Below are 17,503 nucleotides of genomic sequence, written 5' to 3'. Positions count from 1 at the left end.
GAAATTAAAATATAAAAAATTGTATGGGATGCCTAGCTGACTTAGTAGAGCATGTGACACTTGATATCAGGGTCATGAGTTCAAGCCCCACGTTGGGGGTAGAGTCTACTTAAAAAAATAATAAAAAGTTTAAATATATATACAAATATGTATAAGTTTACATAAAGAAAAGATTTGGACATCAGGTAATTTACTCTATTTTTTTTTTTTAACGTTTATTTATTTTTTTTGGGACAGAGAGAGACAGAGCATGAACGGGGGAGGGGCAGAGAGAGAGGGAGACACAGAATCGGAAACAGGCTCCAGGCTCTGAGCCATCAGCCCAGAGCCTGACGCGGGGCTCGAACTCACGCACCGCAAGATCGTGACCTGGCTGAAGTCGGACGCTTAACCGACTGCGCCACCCAGGCGCCCCAACTCTATTTTTTCCTAAATATATTTTATAATTTTTTTGCAGTGAACATTCATTACATAATTTTTTAAAGGAAAAAAAAAAAGGTTAACATTTCTTAAAAGGTAATTGGACTGAAGTCCCTCATATCAAATTTAAATCTGAAAAGGAACTGCTTTTGGAGGTGTATTTCACTCATACTCCCCTGAGAGGTCACATTGCCACTTTTTCCAGCAATCTCTGGCTGGGTTCAATTTTGAGGACTGTGTTGTGGGAGTGCCTTCGGGTACAGGCCAAGTGCAGGGGAGGCTCGACACAGATTTTGAACATACAGCGTGTCCCTGATTCTTGATTGGTCTAATTCAAAGCATGCCAGTGCTGGAGGTGAAGAGCTGAGGGGCTGGCTGTTTGAGCAGGGGAAGAAGACCAAGTGTTCTGAGGACATGGAAGGCCCCCTCGAGGTCGGAGCATGCCTGCAGATGGCAGGGCTGGCCCCACCGCTCCACAGGGTGCAAGGCGCCAGTCCGGGGAGGTGGGGCTCCAGTCCGGAGAGGTGGGGCTTCAGTCTTGGGAGGTGGGGCTCCAGTCGGAGAGGTGGGGCTCCAGTCCAGAGAGGTGGGGCTTTAGTCTTGGGAGGTGGGGCTCCAGTCGGAGAGGTGGGGCTGCAGTCTTGGGAGGTGGGGCTCCAGTCCAGAGAGGTGGGGCTTTAGTCTTGGGAGGTGGGGCTCCAGTCCTGGGAGGTGGGGCCAGTGGCTGCTTCTACAGTATTCCTGACCTGCATTTCAGGAAGTTAGCTTGCCTGGAAACCTTGGCCTGTACCCCAGAGTTTTGGAATCATGAGCCTAAAAAGTTACTCAGCATTGTGGAGCATTCATGTCCATCCCTTTGTCTTTGAGGAAACTCCTGTAAGGTTTCAAGAGAAGTGAAGAGGGATCTGCTTCTTGGCCCAGCCTAAGGCTGGATGCTGTGTTAGTTAGGGGCCTCCAGTATCCTAGCAGCTAAGAGGACGCCCTTGCAGGGCTGTGGGATAGGCCACTTAACCACTCCCTGAACTGAGTCCAGGACGGGGAGCAAATAGAAATATCTCCAAGTGGTTTGGCTCTGTGGGGCTTTTACTAGCGTGTGTCAAGCCCTTCCCGTGTCACCAGGCCCCAGTTTCTTTCCTGGGATGGGGAGCTGCAGCCTGCCCCAGGCTGTGGAATTGTCACAGCACACAGCCCTCAGGCAAGCGGTCTGCATCTCCAAGTGCCCTCTCCTCTCTCCCCCAGCCAGAAGCCTACTGGCCACTCCCCACCAGCAATGTCCCCTGTCCTCTGTTTTCAGGTCATCGTGATGTCAGGCCACGAGACCATCCGCGTGCTGGAAGTTGGAGTGGATGCCCAAATCTCTGCTGAGGAGGAGGGCAAAGGACTGGAGGGTGTCGCTGCCGAGGGCTCCCAGAGCAGAGGCCCGGCTGAAGCCAGTGAACCCGCTGGTGAAGCTGGGCCAGACAACCCAGACTCCTCTGCAGAGGCAACTGGTACGAGGCCATTGCTCCCATTTGGCATTGGTCCACCCGAGTCCCTCTTTCTGGCTCCTTGGAGAGCCAGCGTGAGTCCCTAGGGCCAGGGTGGCCTCGGGGTCTTGTCTTCCGGTCCACTGGACGACCTCTGGCCACAGCTGTACTTCTGCTCAGCTGCTAGGGCCGTCCTGCCCTCCATGTCCCTGGAACTTTAGTTCTGGTTTCATTCACTTCCACATGTAAACTGGGATGAGTCCGGGTGAGGTGGGAGGAGAGCAGCTGGGCTCAGTTGAGGGGATCGAATTAACCTCCGAGAGGGCTGTACGTACAACCCAGAAAGGCCGAGTGCAGAAAGGACTAGACCTTCAGGATCCCGACAGCCTTTCTAACCCAGTACCTTCTGTGGTGAATCTGGGAGGTTCCAGCGGCTGGGGATAGGAGGGCATGTTACCTACCCCACACTAAAGATGTAGGTTAGGTAGGACCTTGCAGAATCCCAGCTCCTTACTCCTAGCTGGGCTGGCGTGAGTCAAGCCTGGTGTCTTATTCATGCTGTCTCCAAAGACGACTTTTGGGCAAGAACTTGATTCCCCTGTAAGGGGAATGGATAGGGACGATCCACCCACACCATCTCTCCTAATTACCCTGTAGTATAGCTGCGAGACAGCCAGGGCTGTTCTAGAGGCTGGGACTGAGGTGCCAGGCATGGCTGTCTGGTTGTGGGGCACCCTTTCATGGACTTCCCTCATTGACACCTTTCAGAGTAGATGTCTTTTGCTGGAAACCTGGGGATCCCCAGTTAGTACCCCCCAGAACTCCACGATTCATCTCCCCTAGCCTTCTGCATATCTTCCCTTCCCCGGATTGGAGATCTGGTCTGGTGGGGGTGGGCTAAGAAGAGGAGCCAAGAAGAGAGCAAATGAGAACAGACAGGCTTTAGGGAAATAGCAACTCCTTAATAAGAAAACTGTGAGACCTCACATCCCTCACTCTGCCTGCAAATCAGCACGCAGATTCAGTTGGCACCCTAGTGACCTAGGTTATTTTTTCTCCTTTTGAATAAAGGAACGGCAAGAGGCTTGACCATTTTCCCCTAGCCTGGAAATGCTCTGCTCCATGTTGAGACCAGGGTGGGGTGTCACGTGCTCCAAAGGGCAGCGCCCCAGAGAGCAGGCAGCAAAGACCAGGATTCTATGTCTGACCGATCTTCCCACTCCTTTCCATGGTGGGGATGGGGCTCTTTTCCAGAAAATTCAGGAGATTTCCCAGGTTTACCCACAGGGTCGGCAATTTCCCTTTTTATTCTTTTAACGATCTTCCATATCTCATTTTGTCTGGTGCCTTAATTCTGTTTCTTGTTCAAACCTGCTCTCGGAAATGGATGCTAAGTCAACTCTTTATACCTTAGCATCAGTGTTTATGGTACTGTGCATCTTCTTCCAGGGGTTTGTACATTTAAGCCTCTTCACGAAAGTCCTTTTCTCTGTAAAGGCATTGTAGTGATCATCGGGTAGGTAAGGGAGGTATTTTGATGGTACCTCCCAAGAAGCCGCCAACTTAGACTGTGGCCTTGATGGAACCTTTCTTGATAATGCTATTGCAGAGCAGAGGCTAAGAAGAGTTTCCTCTTGGGCGCCTGGGTGGCTCAGTCGGTTAAGCATACGACTTCAGCTCGGGTTATGATCTCACTGCTCGTGAGTTCGAGCCCCGCGTCGGGCTCTGTGCTGACAGCTCAGAGCCTGGAGGCTGCCTCAGATTCTGTGTCGTCCTCTCTCTGTCCTCCCCCACTTATGCTCTGTCTCTCTCTCAAAAATGAATCAACATTAAAAAAGTAAAAAAAACCCAAAAAAACAAAAAAACAGTTTCCTCTTAAAATGAAACTAAGTAATGGGAAACTTTCAGGATGAGAAACATCTAGTGATTTATATCACTCTAAATTACTACCCAGTCCTTGTCCATGTGTGTATTTTTAAAATTTTTTTTATTAAAAAATTTTTTGACGTCTATTTATTATTGAGAGACAGAGAGAGACCGAGCCTGAGTGAGGGAGGGGCACAGAGGGGGAGACACAGAATCCGAAGCAGGTTCCAGGCTCTGAGCTGTCAGCACAGAGCCCGATGTGGGGCTCAAACTCACAAACTGAGAGATCATGACCTGAGCGGAAGTCGGACGCTCAACCGACCGAGCCACCCAGGCGCCCCTCAAACTCCTTTTTTAAAAAATTAATTAATTTTTTGAGGGAGAGTGGGGGAGGGACAGAAAGAGAGCAAGAGCGAGAGCGAGAAGCCCAAGCAGGCTCTGTGCTATCAATGCAGAACCGGAGGTGGGGCTCAAACCCACATACCGTGAGATCATGACATGAGCCTAAATCAAGAGTTGGACGCCTAACCGGCTGAGCCACTCAGGCGCCCCTCAAATTCCTTTCGAAAAGAAATCAGTTGTGTACCTAGGAGGAAGTTATCACCTGGAAAAGTACAAAATCTATCAATGAGAGGACCAGTAATTGGCTACAAGGTACCACATGGCTGTTAAGCCAGAAAAATAAATAAACAGTGATAAAACCTAGGTTGGGTGGCACTGTGGAGAAATGGGCACATTACTGATGGTTCTGTGAATTGGTTCAGTCTTTCTGAAAAGCAGTCTAGCAGGAAGTGATAAAAGCCCTAAATGTATGCAAACCCTTGGACCCTTAGTCCTACTTTGAAAATAAATCCTAATAAAATGAACATTTTGTTTCTTTAGATGATAAGCTTTTCTCATTCATGTTTATCACATTCCCATTTTCCCACTTTGCTTTTTTTTTTATATTTCATAACATTTTGTCAAGCAAAATATTTTTTAAGTTTTTGTGGGTTCAGAGTATCATGATGTTTCTGATTTTTTTTTTCAGTAGCTAGAACTGTATTTCCCCTCCACAGTGGACATAAACCTGTCGTTTTGTTTTCTGTTTGTATTTTAGAAGACTTTTGTTGCTGCCTGTTTTCTCTTTGATTCCTTAAAGAGTTGGATTTTTTTTTTTTTTCATTATATACTGTGAACTTTATAGTCCTGAGTTAGGTTACTGCCTTTCCAGATGAAAATGTGGGCTGGGAATGCAAGGTGGAAAGGCTGTCTAATTCCGTGGTTCCTCCTCTGGCTGCATGATGTATCACAAGTGGGTTTAAAAGGAAAAAGAGAGAGAGGAGAGGTTACTGACCTCCATTCCCAGACATCCAATTAAGTAGGCTTAGATTAGGGCCTGGAAATCTACACCCAGCCAATATTAAGAGGCCACCAATCTGGTCTAACGTCCATCACCCAATATGTAGATTCCTTTTCAAGTTTTACTGTGTATTAAATAATAACCCTTCTCCTCATTGTTGTGTGGCTTTGAAGAGGTTTCCTGGTGGGGTTCTCCAATACCGGACTAAATCAAGGTAGCAAGAGGAAGCTATCAGCTGGGTGAAAAGCACCCTTTCACGGGAAAGAAGTTCTTTTGGAAGCTCAGTGAGGCTTCTCAGCTGGACTTCGGACCGCAGGCCCTGGCAGAGAAAAGCTGCCTGGCCTGGAATGCCCCTGTGTTCTGGAGTGTGGCAAAGACCTGTCCAGTTTTCAGGGACTGTCACTTCAAGGACCTCACCCGACAGGAATCTTTGCCCCTTCCCCAAGCTAGCACCTGCATCCACAAAGTCACCTGCAGGTGGTGTAACAATGATTCAATTGCTGGATGAGTCAAGGGAAGTTGCTCCCATCAATTCTAGCTCCTTCCTTCCCTGACTCACGTTTGCTTAGGGCCCCTTTCCTGATTATGTGATAGGTCACCATGTCCTCTGGAGCCAGGAAATGGGAGACTTGATAGGCAACTGTGCATAGGCCTGCATCTTCTTCAACTAGATGTGGGAAGAGGGTAGCCCACCTTTCAGGTCTGGCACAGGGTCCCCCATCCTTCCATTCTCACTACCGGTAGCATTTGGGAAGCTGCCTCCTGGGCCAGGGAAGGCTGGTGATTGGCCTTGGGTTATGCAGAAAAACAATGTAGGCCTGAGAATTTAGCACTCCAAACTGCAACCAGATGTTCTACTCCAGTGACCCCTCCACTCACACCGGGCTCACTCCTTGTCCTTTCTCTCAATGCCACATGAAGTGAAGTCTCTCCCGGGGATCCCTCCGAGCCCTGCCCCTGCGGTTGCCACCTTCAGCCAAGCCCCAAGCCAGCCTCAGGCATCGCAGACCCTGACGCCACTGGCTGTACAAGCTGCCCCCCAGGTAAGGGCCCCCCGGGGAGCTGAACAGAGGGCCCTGGGCGGGAGCAAAGCATGGGACAGCCAGTGTGGGGTGGCCATGGGATCTGGGGATTTCTCGGGGCAGAACAGGGAAGGGGCTGTGGCTTGAAGGAGGGAATCCCTTCCTGGGCACCCCTGGCCTCTCCCCTACCCCAGATCAGGCCCACTGGGAAGATTAGATCTGTCTTTGCCAACTAATATTCTTGGGTCCAGCAAAGATTGTGGAGATAACGTTAACTCTTTCATGCCACAGGCATCTCTGTTTATCTAATGACTAAATGAGTGAATAGCCTTGTTAGCCCCTCCAGGAGATGCCTGGAAGAGTTAATGGATCGTTCAGAGTCCTCATTTAGAGCCAGGGGGCCGCCCCAGCGCCTCGAGAAGCTGCCTCCCGGGTCCCCGGCTGTGCTGAGTTCCCTGTGACCTTTTGCTACATGCACAGATCTGCAAGGCATCCAGCGGGGTATCCTCCGTCAGAGCTTCCCAGAAGCCTCTGTAGGCCCTTGATCTCCTGGTTCCACCAGCCCCCGCCCCCTGCTTCCTGACGGCCACAAAGCATTGGTCGTGTGGGCCAGGGCCCAGGGAAGGCCTGGGAGGCAGCAGACTGTGGTGGAGGAGGCCGCACACCCTCTGCTGTCCCGTGAGTGGGGCCAGGCCCCGTCTCCGGTTCAGGCAGCTTCTCTGAAGGCAGGATAGTCTGGTCCAGGCACCCCCTCGGGGTCAGGCCTCCGGCTAGGGCTGGTCTCTTCCCCACCCTCACCGGCCTTTTCCCCACCGCCCTCAGAATGCTTTGTTTGTGCTCAACTGGGTCTGAGAGACCTGGTGTTTGCGCTGTCAATGTTGATTTTTTATTTTTTCTTTTCTTTTTGAAATCTTGTTTGCTTTTGCAGGTCTTGACTCAGGAAAACTTAGCCACAGTTCTGACAGGAGTTATGGTTCCAGCAGGGGCAGTTACTCAACCTCTTCTTATCCCCATCAGTATTGCAGGTCAAGTGGCTGGTCAGCAGGGGCTGGCCGTGTGGACAATTCCTACAGCAACCGTGGCTGCCCTCCCAGGACTGACAGCTGCTTCTCCTACGGGGGGAATTTTCAAGCCACCTTTAGCCGGTCTGCAAGGTAACGGCAACTCTCCCCAGGACTGCACCAGGCCCCCCACCACCCTACACTACTGTCCCTGCACGTGTGCTTGCCATGCTGGACTCAGAACACGCGGCCCACCGGGGCAACAGCCCTGGAGTCCGGATCCGGTGTCCCAGCCACCCAGCCACAGAGCTGCTGCACCACCTCGGGACTCTAGGCCATGACACCGAGCCGGCCCAGCGGGCCTCTCTCACTCCAGCCAACCGAGACTGCCCCCCTCCCCCCCCCACCGCGCCAGAGTTCGCCCCACGACCAGCCTCCTAAGAAGGACCACCGCAAGAAGATTCCGCTTCTGCTTTGGAACCTACGCGTCTCCAGCAGGCCCGAGGGAGGGGGGGATGAGAGATGCTGCCATGCGCTGCCCCTGCAAGGATCAAGGGAATCACGGCTGCCTGCCCCCTCTGCCCCGCTGTCCCAACCCCCCTCTCATTCTTGGGCCAGATCCCTTGGGATTGGAGCCGCTCTGGGCTGCGGCTAGGCATTTGAGCGCCTCTGTCTCTGCCTTGCTCCGTAGCAGCTGCCGTGCTGAACGCCGCTCTCCCGACACCCGTACAAGCTGTCCCGCCGGTACAGGCCTCCTCGCCCACGCAGCCCCGGCCAGCGGCCCAGCCCCAGACGCTGTTCCAGACCCAGCCGCTGCTGCAGACCACGCCGGCCATTCTACCGCAGCCCACCGCTGCCACCGCTACTGCCCCCGTCCCCAAGCCAGTGGACACCCCCCCACAGATCACCGTCCAGCCTGCAGGCTTCGCACTGAGTCCAGGAATTGTAAGCTGCTGCCCTCACCCAGGGCTGACCAGGGATGGACCGAATCTCGGGCCAAGGGTGGAACTGGCCCTTCCCACAGGGGAGGAAGGAGGTGGAGGACCAGCCCCCCCGAAAACGGCTCTTTTCCAACACATCCGCAGAGATGGCTCCCTCTGAGGCCTTCTCCTTGCATCTGCCAGCCCATCCATCCCAGACAAGAGCAGACAATCTCCGCCAAGAGGGCTGGGCAAATTCTCCAGAACCTGAACCACTGGACCGGCCTTGGAGGGTGGGATGATGTCTGGGGATTGCAAATTCGTGAGCTGTAACTAAGGTGGAGCTGGAGGCTCACAGCCCCGTGCCCGTGTCTGTCCGGTGTGGCTCCCGGCTCGGGCAGTGGAGCTGTTGGATGTGACTAGATTCACATCGGCCCCTCCAGTCTGGCCTTCTGTCCTCCTGGGCCTGGCCTGAAAGATTAGCTGGAGTTACTCTTCCGTGGTGGTGCCCCTCCCCCTTCCCCGCAGCCCCTGGCCCTCGATGCTATTCAGCTGGTGGACATAGGCCTGCAGCCCACATTCACACCTGCCCAGCATCCGTATCTCCCCACCCCAAAGCGCTCAGCCTTTTCCTCTCTGCCTTGGGCTCTTTTTCACCCCGTGGCCTCTGAGCAAGGCTCTTTCTCCACCCACAGATCAGTGCTGCTTCCCTCGGGGGACAGACCCAGATCCTAGGCTCCCTCACTACCACTCCGGTCATTGCCAACGCCATTCCCAGCATGCCAGGGATCAGCAGTCAGATCCTCACCAACGCTCAGGGACAGGCAAGTGGTCGAAGCCAGGGCTGAGGGTTGAGGGCTGCGGTGAGGCTGCCTGGGGAGGGGGGGGGGGGCGGGACTTGGGCTGAGGGTCCTAGAAACTCGGACAGGGTGCCACGCTGCCGTTCATCTCTCGTGTGGCAGCTCTCTGCTGATGCTGAGCCCCGGCAGGGGCCTCACCTCCACCCCAGCCTATAGGTGCTCACTCTACTCTGGGGTTTTCCTTCGTGGAGCACCCACTTTGTGACCAGGCTCTGTGTTAGGTGCTCTCTCACATTATCTCACCTCATTTTGAGTACAGGTCTGTTAGGTGGAGATTTTCATTCCCATTTTTCCGGGGGGAGAAGGCCGAGGTTCAGAGAAAGTAAGCCACCCAATAAAATGTGGCAGGGCAGGGCAGGGCTTCACATCCAGGGCTGTGTGAATCACATGCAGACCTATTCTTCCTGCGCCTCAGCTCCGGGGATAGAATAAAGGAAACAGCTTTATCGATGAGGGAACTGAGGTCCGGAAGGGTTCAACGATTTGCGGTCCCTTCCCCTGCCCACGTGGGGATTTGGGTTGGGGGTAGAACTGGACACTGGCCTCACACCTGGGGTCCCTGCCTTGTTTCCTCCAGGTTATTGGAGCACTTCCGTGGGTAGTGAACTCGGCTAGTGTGGCAGCCCCAGCACCAGCCCAAAGCCTGCAGGTCCAGGCTGTGACACCCCAGCTGTTGTTGAATGCCCAGGGCCAGGTGATCGCGACCCTGGCCAGCAGCCCCCTGCCTCCGCCCGTGGCTGTCCGGAAGGCAAGCACGCCTGAGTCCCCTGCTAAGAGTGAGGTACAAGGGCCGGGCTGGGATGAGGGCAGGGGTGGGGGGGTGCCTCCCTCAAGACTGCAGGGCAGGACAAGACTATTTTCTGAAGCCCCTGGCACACAGAGTACCTCCCTAAAGTGAGGGGAAATCCCAGAGTAGAAGGCCCCACATACTCTGTTCAGGGACAGAGCACTCCCCCCCCACCCCCCACCCCCCACCCCCAAAACAAGTGTATGTGCCCTCAGAGGCCAGTGCCATGCTGAAAGGGCCAGGGAGGTAGTCAAAGCAAACTGAGCCTTGATCGGCTCCAGGGTGAACTGATTGCCAGGAAAGCCCAGGGAGGTGACTCGGCATCCCCTCCGCCTCACCCCTTCACTTGCACTGTGGCTTTGATTATTCCTTTATTTGTTCATTCCAGGAGCAGTTTTTGAGTGCCTAGTATACTCCAGGTGCTGTAGATCTAGGGACGAGTAAGATGCCTTACCTAGCCTTAGGTGGCCCACTGCTGGAGACAGTTGCAAGCCAGAGTGACAAAGACTATGACAGGGACGTGACAAGCTGCTGTAGGGACCCCGAGAAGGGAGTTCTGGACCGACTGGGGAATTCAGCAAAGCTTCGTAGAGAAGGGAGGCGGCACTAATCTAAAGGGATGAGATGGGCGGGAGAGTGGGTCCCCCCCTTTACTGTAATTGCAGGAATTAGAAGGTGTCAGAGCAGGGGTTCCCAGAGTTGTGTGTCAGAAGCACCTGAAGGACAGCTGGAATGCAGAGTCCCGATGCACACACGTCCCCCCACCCTTGGAGTTTCTTGTTCAGAAGTTCTGGAGTGGCGCTCCAGAATTTGCATTTCTAGCAAGTTCTCTGGCAAGGTTGAGGCCTTGGCTCTCAAATGCAGCATGCCGCTTCCAGGCTTTGTGAATAACCTCCTAGCCTCATCTGTAAAATGGAGATTATCAGAGTACCAACCTCAGAAGGTTATGAACGTTAATGGATATATCACGCGTAAGACAGGTAACACTCTGGTACACAGGGAGCACTGGAAAAAAACGGTGCTTTTATTTTATCACTGTTATTATGGAGCAGAGAGTCATGGAAGGGAAGTGGCTAATTAGATGCGTATTAAAAAAAAATTACCGGGGCGTCTGGGTGGCTCGGTCGGTTAAGTGTCCGACTTCGGCTCAGGTCATGACCTCACGGTCCGTGAGTTCGAGCCCCGCGTCAGGCTCTGTGCTGACCACTCAGAGCCTGGAACCCCTTTCAGATTCTGTGTCTCCCTCTCTCTCTCTGCCCCTCCCTGTTCATGCTCTGTCTCTCTCTGTCTCAAAAATAAGTAAACGTTAAAAAAAAAAAAATTTTTTTTTAAATTACCTGTTATCCAGGTGGAGCCAAGAACTGAACTGTGGCGAGACTTGAGTCCTTGTCACCTGTTAGGAGGCAGCTGAAACAGTTCTACCAAGAAACCAGGAGCCCTGAACTAAGGCTAAGTCCCTGGGGAGGAAGAGGGACTGGGCTTGAGAGCTACCAAAGGGTAGAATCCAGGGAATAGGACCCATCCTAGAGAAATGTGCACTTTCCAGGAAGTTGTTTTTTTATTGTTATTATTTAACATTTATTTATTTATTTTGAGAGAGACGGGGACAGTGCGCGTGGGGGAGGGGCAGAGAGAAGGGGGAAGAGAGAGAGAGGGAGAGAGAGAAGCCCAAGCAGGCTCCACACTGCCAGCATGGAGCTGGCCGCGGGGCTCGAACTCACAAAACTGCGAGACCATGACCTGAGCCCAAACCAAGAGCCAAACGCTCCACCGACTGAGCCACCCAGGCGCCCCTCAGGAAGCTTTTAAAAACAATCGTCCTGGGGTGCCTGGCTGGTTCAGTCAGTAAGTAGAGCATGCAACTCTTGATCTCAGGGTTTTGAGTTCTAGCCCCACGCTGTGGGTTTTTACTTTAAAAATTCATACCAAAAATACTGATTTGATATATTTATAGTTTCTCCTGATGATAAATATGATACACACTTAAATTTTTTTTAATGTGTATTTATTTTTGAGAGGCTCAGAAACAGAGCATAAGCAGGAAAGGGGCAGAGAGAGGAAGACACAATCCGAGGCAGGCTCCAGGCTCTGAGCTGTCAGCACAGAGCCCGACGTGGGGCTTGAACTCACGGGCCTTGAGATCACGACCTGAGCCGAAGTCGGACACTTAACTGACTGAACCACTCAGGCGCCCTGACACACACTTTTTATAAAAATTCCAATATTATGTGTAATGGAAAAAAGCAAAAATCTCTTACAAGTCCACCCCCAGAGATAGCTGATGTAGACAACTTGCTTTATATGTCTCAAGATTTTGTTTTTCCTGGAAATTCATATGTTTTTTTTATAGGAGTTATTCTATAAAAATTGTTTTCACTTTATCTTTTCTTCCACTTAGCACTGTGACCCAGAGCTCCTTCCATGTCGGTTAATTAAGAGATTAACTGCGTACTTTTTTTTTTTTAATATTATACGTGAGAAAGAGAGACAGTGCGTGAGCAGAGAAGAGCAGAGAGAGAGGGAGACACAGAATCTGAAGCAGGCTGCAGGCCCTGAGCTGTCAGCACAGAGCCCGATGCGGGGCTCGAACTCACGGACCGTGAGATCATGACCTGAGCTGAAATCACGGACACTTAACCGACTAAACCACCCGGGCGCCCCACTGTATTCTTTTTAGTAGCTGCACAGAATCTCATTGTAAAAAGGTCCCCAGAGTCATTTGCCAGTTCCCTGTTAATGGACATTTGGGGCCTGGGAGCCTCTAGAATCAAGTGTAGGTTTCTGTTCTGAGGGAAAAGGTTTGAGAGCAGTTATCTCAAGGGTGGACACCTGTTGGGCTTTGAACAACTGTACTGAACCTTTCCGAGCCTCTGACCTGCCTGTGTCACGGGTGGCTGCGAGGCTCCAGCTTGGTGGGGCATGTTGCTGTCCTTACTTCAGAGGTCACTGTCGTTGGGTGGGTGTAATAAGTAGCTTCTAGTCTTGCTTTGTGATGGGGCACGGGTAGGAGTGTGCTGGGGGAGTGAGGATTTCATGCCCATTTTCATGTGGCCCGTGCAGGGACTCCCACCCCCTGAGCCAGGCAGGTGGGCAGTAGCGTCTCATTGGCTCTCTTCTCCCAGGTCCAGCCCATCCAGCCCACGCCAGCTGTGCCGCAGCCAGCGGTGGTCATCACCAGCCCAGCCCCGGCGGCCAAGCCATCTGCCTCTGCTCCCATTCCAATCACCTGCTCTGAGACCCCTACTGTCAGCCAGTTGGTATCCAGTAAGTGACTCCTGAAAAAGGTTGTAGAGAAGAGGAGAGGCATGTATTCGGACTCCCCAGCCCCTTTAGATGCTGCTCTCCTTAATAAACTTTCTAGCGTCCAAAGGGGAAGGGCAAAGGCCCGCTACCAGGCATTGGCTTTCTTATTCCCATTCCTGCTGAGCTGGCTTCTAGGCATGATGACAGTGGAGGCCACTTCCTCAAGAAGCCAATCCATGGGCTGTCTCTCATTTGGTCTCTCACCCAGTATTTGAGGAATGTGGGTGGCTCAGCTCTGCTTGGGGCCAGGAGCGGGGAGAATGGGGGAGGGTCAGCCACTGGAGCTGGAAGAACTAGCAAAGAGACCCCTATTTCCAGACAGGTTAGTCCAGGCCCCTTTTCCTCAAGTTTTGTTTGCTTTGGGAACAGGGGTGGTGAAGGTGTTAAGGGTATATGGGCCTTTTGTCAAATGTCTTCATCCCTCACTGCTTCACCAGGCCAGGCCAATAAGCTAGGTAAGGAGGGCTATCATCCGTCTTACACACTCACCCCTGGTCCCTTCCTCTGACCTAGAGCCGCATACCCCAAGTCTGGATGAGGACGGAATCAACTTGGAAGAGATCCGGGAGTTTGCCAAGAACTTTAAGATCCGGCGGCTGTCCTTGGGCCTCACACAGACTCAGGTGGGCCAGGCTCTGACTGCAACGGAAGGCCCAGCCTACAGCCAGTCAGCCATCTGCCGGTGAGTAAGGCTGTTCTGGACAAGGTCAAGGCCGGCTCAGGCATTTGATGGCACTAAGCACTCATTGGGACCCAGGTGCATGGCTCCTTTCCGTATTCTCTCTTGCTCCTGCCTCCTTCCAGACCAGGAAGGTTGTTCCAAGGGTAGACGGGAACACCTAGAGTGGCCAGAGGCTGATCCAGTCCGTCTGAGGGCCCTCTCAAGTTTGTTCTTCAATCCTGAGCATGTATGTGGTCTTTCGTTGGGGGGAACCTAAGACCCTAATCCATTCAGGAACCCTACAGGGAAAGGCTACAGCTTATGCCGTTGGTCACAAAAGTGGGAACTTCCGTTCTGACTTAGCCGTCCACCTCAACCCACCCTCCCCACTGTTATGCTCCCATCCCCCCTCCTCCCAAGGCATGACTATAAAGCCATGTAGCTGATTTTTCTGTGTGCGGCGTTCACACTGGTTCTGATGCCAGTATAGAAGGAGGGCAAAGCGTTGCAAACAGGAATGAGTGCATGGCTCAGGGATGGCCGAAAGGTGACTGCCAGCTCCCAGATTAGACAAGAGTGACCGCTAGACCAGGTGTCATGCTGGCAGTTCTGTAGTTGCATCCAGGCTCGGCCAGGAAGAGCGGTCTGACTCAGTGTCACTACTGTGAGACGAAATCGGAGGAGATGGCACTTGTGACATCCATGTGCCATCTCTGAAGTCCTCTTAGGATAACTCCTCAAAGGACCTCACTCATTTGGGTGTGAACGTTCTAGAAGAGTTGTTCAGACAGCAGCTGCACTGTTATCGTTGCGCCACTGAACTGAGGCTGTGGGAATGGTCTCCCTTTTGTGACCTGGCTTACGGGATAGTCTGCGGAGTCTGGGCTTGGCTGAGCCAGGGTGGTCTCGATGGAGGCGGTGAGGGGACCATTTAGTACGGTCCCACCAGTCCTCAGAGGGGCAACCCCTCGTGGAGAGTACTCACACCCCAGGGTGGGGAGTAAGGCATTCTCACTGTCCCTTCCCGGGCTTGGGTCACCCACAGGTTTGAGAAGCTGGATATCACACCCAAGAGTGCCCAGAAGCTGAAGCCAGTGCTGGAAAAGTGGCTGAATGAAGCCGAACTCCGGAACCAGGAAGGGCAGCAGAACCTGATGGAGTTCGTGGGAGGTGAGCCCTCCAAGAAACGCAAACGCCGCACCTCCTTCACCCCCCAGGCCATAGAGGCTCTGAATGCCTACTTCGAGAAGAACCCGCTGCCCACAGGCCAGGAGATCACCGAGATTGCTAAGGAGCTCAACTACGACCGGGAGGTCGTGCGCGTCTGGTTCTGCAATCGGCGCCAGACGCTCAAGAACACCAGCAAGCTGAATGTCTTTCAGATCCCTTAGGGCTCCGCCCCCGGCCCTGTGTTCCAGCACTTTGTACTTTTCCCTTGGCCCCTGGCTGCAGCCACTGCCGTGACGGCACCTGTCGTTCTGCCACGTGCCGCTGCGCTTGTCCTGGGGTCGTGAGACTCCACTGTGTGCATGTGCGTTCACTGCCTCCCTCCTCTCCTCCACGTAGCTCACATCACGGGGAGGGCAGAGGGGGCCCACCTGAGAGCTCCAGGCTCTGGGCCAGTCACGCCAAGGGACCCTTCCATTAAGTGGTGTCACTTAAAGAAGCACTTTGCGAAGGTGGTTTTCGAAGGGTGAATTCTGGTTGGGAACCAGAAGCTCCCCGTCTTTGGGGCAGGTCTGCGGCAGCCCCTAAGTACCACTGACCCTTAGCTCTTGTCTTTGATGGCATTCTCTCTCCACCCTCCCTTCCCCTGTGCTCCTCTGTGGAAGTGTCGCAGGTGCAGCAGCTCGCGCAGCGGAACCACAGCCTCAACTCCCACCCTTTGCCTGCAGGCACCCTGTCCCCGGAAGGACCCAAGGGGCACAGTTCCGAAAAGTGTGACGAGCTGCTCAGCAGGTCAGGCTCAGTGTCTGCCTTGCCCTCGAGGTCAGAAGGTTCTCGCAGCCCTGGGGCCAGAACATGTGATCCCTGCTTCCTTTGGGGGGAAATTGCACTAAAGCAGAACCTGTTCATTTGTGACCCAGGTTGGAAGGAAGCAGCTTTGAACTCTGGCCGTCCTGGAGTTGACCTGGGTCTACGGCAGGTTGGGAACTTAATAGATGAACCCATCCTTCCAGATTTTAATCTAAACTCTGCCCGTGGCTCTCTCCCTCACTAGACAGTGAGGGTTAAAGAACCGGCAGCCTGGAAAATCCCACTGCCCAAGCTCGCAGCACCCCGAAGAGAAATGAAAGGAACGCTGACTCTCTCTTTCTCTTGTCCTCCCACTCACCCCTAACCCAGTGCTGGGCCTTGTCAGAGGGGCACACGAAACCCTAAACCAGACAGCAAGGCCCTGGGGAAAAGGCCACCATCCAGGAAGAATGGATGGCAGCCCAAGAAAGTCTCTTGTGGAAGGTGACTTAACTCTAATTTTCTTGGTGACTTTGAGCCTTGGATACTGGAGGAGAAATCTTGTTTTGTCTGGAGTCTTACACCACGTGTTTGTGCAAACAGTCCTCCCCACCCCTGCCTGCCAGAGCTCCTCTGAGTCAAGAATACCCCCGAAGCAGGACGGGTCTTGCCTACAGAGAGGACAAAGATGGCACACTGAAGGCGGGCACCCCATCCAAGCTGCTCAGTGAGTTTCCCAGCCTCGCTGTGGCTGGACGGCCCCTGGAACTCAGTATGTTACTCCAGGAGGTCGGGCGAGCACTAAGAGGTGTGCTTAGGTGAACCTAGACTCACCGTGTAGACCGTGTCCAAGGGCCACAAGTCACAGAGCCAGATCAGCAGCTGCCCTCCACGGCACCTCACAGGATCTACCCTGACAAAATGGCTGCCAGGCGAGGGCACAGCCCTACCCCACTGGTCACCGGCACAGAGTCCCCTCCTGGTCGAGCTTCCTCTGGCTTGTGGTGTTCCCTTTCCTGCCTACAGCTGGTCCCTGTCAGGCCCTACAATGCCAGAGTGGCCCCCCTCTTGGCGGCCCTGCCAGTGAGAGGATGGTTGTGTGTCAGATTTTCCCCAAACCCCCTACGTACGCACACACTCCTGCCCCAGTGCGTTCGGAGCGCCCCAACTTTCCAGAGTGTGGTGGGAACGAGGAAGCAGGCGGGCACCCTGCCTGCCCCAAGCCTCCCGGGAGAGGATACGTCTCCAAGGGGGAGGCTTCACATTCAAGTTTAGGGTTATCCGCCTGTGTCAATGAGATGAGGGGCTCACTCGGGACGGGCGTCGTAAACAAGTTTTCAGTAAGAAGACCCAGGCTGCTGGCGTCTGTGAAGGATTCAGTGACTTACACGTCAATAAATGAGAGAGGTAGGCTTGCGCCCGCAAACACTTGTGTTCAGATAGGCTTTCTTTTTTTGAGAGAGACAAGTGGGTCACAGCTGGAGCCCTGGGAGTAGCATATAATCCAGGGTGTGTCCGTGGCAGTAGATACGCAGGAGAATACCATCTGTCCTGGTCTGTGAAAAGAAGATAATGAAGTCCTGGTCTAAATCAGGCCTGGCCACGCTTTCTCAGCTCCTCCCTTGTCTAAATCTGTCTTCCCGGGGCTGGGTTAGAACGACACCATTTTCTCCCCTGCGGGAAGGATGAGTAGGTCTTTCGGAGGAAGGATACCAGGGGCAGAATTTTTGCAGGCTGAAGTCCCCAGGCACGGGGTGCAGAGTGTCCCTGAAGAGTGCCCAAGGCAGAGCTCACAGGCCGGCTGTCTCTGCTCGCGCTCCCCCCCCCCCCCCACTGTAGAGCCCTTGGGGAACAGCTATCTCCACCAGAGGTGGGTTTTCTGTTTTGCTTCTGATAGCA

General features: G+C 53.4%; 1 protein-coding gene across 3 annotated transcripts in view; it reads left to right on the top strand.

Moving 5' to 3' along the window:
• Nucleotides 1-15,954, top strand: part of POU6F1 (POU class 6 homeobox 1) — a 28,314-nt gene extending 12,360 nt beyond the window's left edge. For all 3 annotated transcript variants that reach the window (XM_047066229.1, XM_047066228.1, XM_047066227.1), the window contains 9 exons: nucleotides 1,715-1,910; nucleotides 6,016-6,137; nucleotides 7,045-7,270; nucleotides 7,809-8,062; nucleotides 8,733-8,861; nucleotides 9,475-9,678; nucleotides 12,807-12,948; nucleotides 13,501-13,669; nucleotides 14,694-15,954. In XM_047066229.1, coding sequence (XP_046922185.1) covers nucleotides 1,715-1,910; nucleotides 6,016-6,137; nucleotides 7,045-7,270; nucleotides 7,809-8,062; nucleotides 8,733-8,861; nucleotides 9,475-9,678; nucleotides 12,807-12,948; nucleotides 13,501-13,669; nucleotides 14,694-15,039 — 1,788 coding nt within the window. In that variant the 3' untranslated portion in view covers nucleotides 15,040-15,954. The remainder of the gene's footprint in view (nucleotides 1-1,714; nucleotides 1,911-6,015; nucleotides 6,138-7,044; nucleotides 7,271-7,808; nucleotides 8,063-8,732; nucleotides 8,862-9,474; nucleotides 9,679-12,806; nucleotides 12,949-13,500; nucleotides 13,670-14,693) is intronic.
• The last annotated feature ends 1,549 nt before the right edge of the window (nucleotides 15,955-17,503 follow it).

This window comes from Lynx rufus, unplaced genomic scaffold (assembly GCF_022079265.1).
Source record: "Lynx rufus isolate CCGP_SWC_20201006 ecotype Redwood Valley unplaced genomic scaffold, mLynRuf1.p SCAF_7, whole genome shotgun sequence".
In the NCBI taxonomy this organism is placed as follows: domain Eukaryota; kingdom Metazoa; phylum Chordata; class Mammalia; order Carnivora; family Felidae; genus Lynx; species Lynx rufus.
This window is presented reverse-complemented; position numbering and strand designations above follow the sequence as displayed.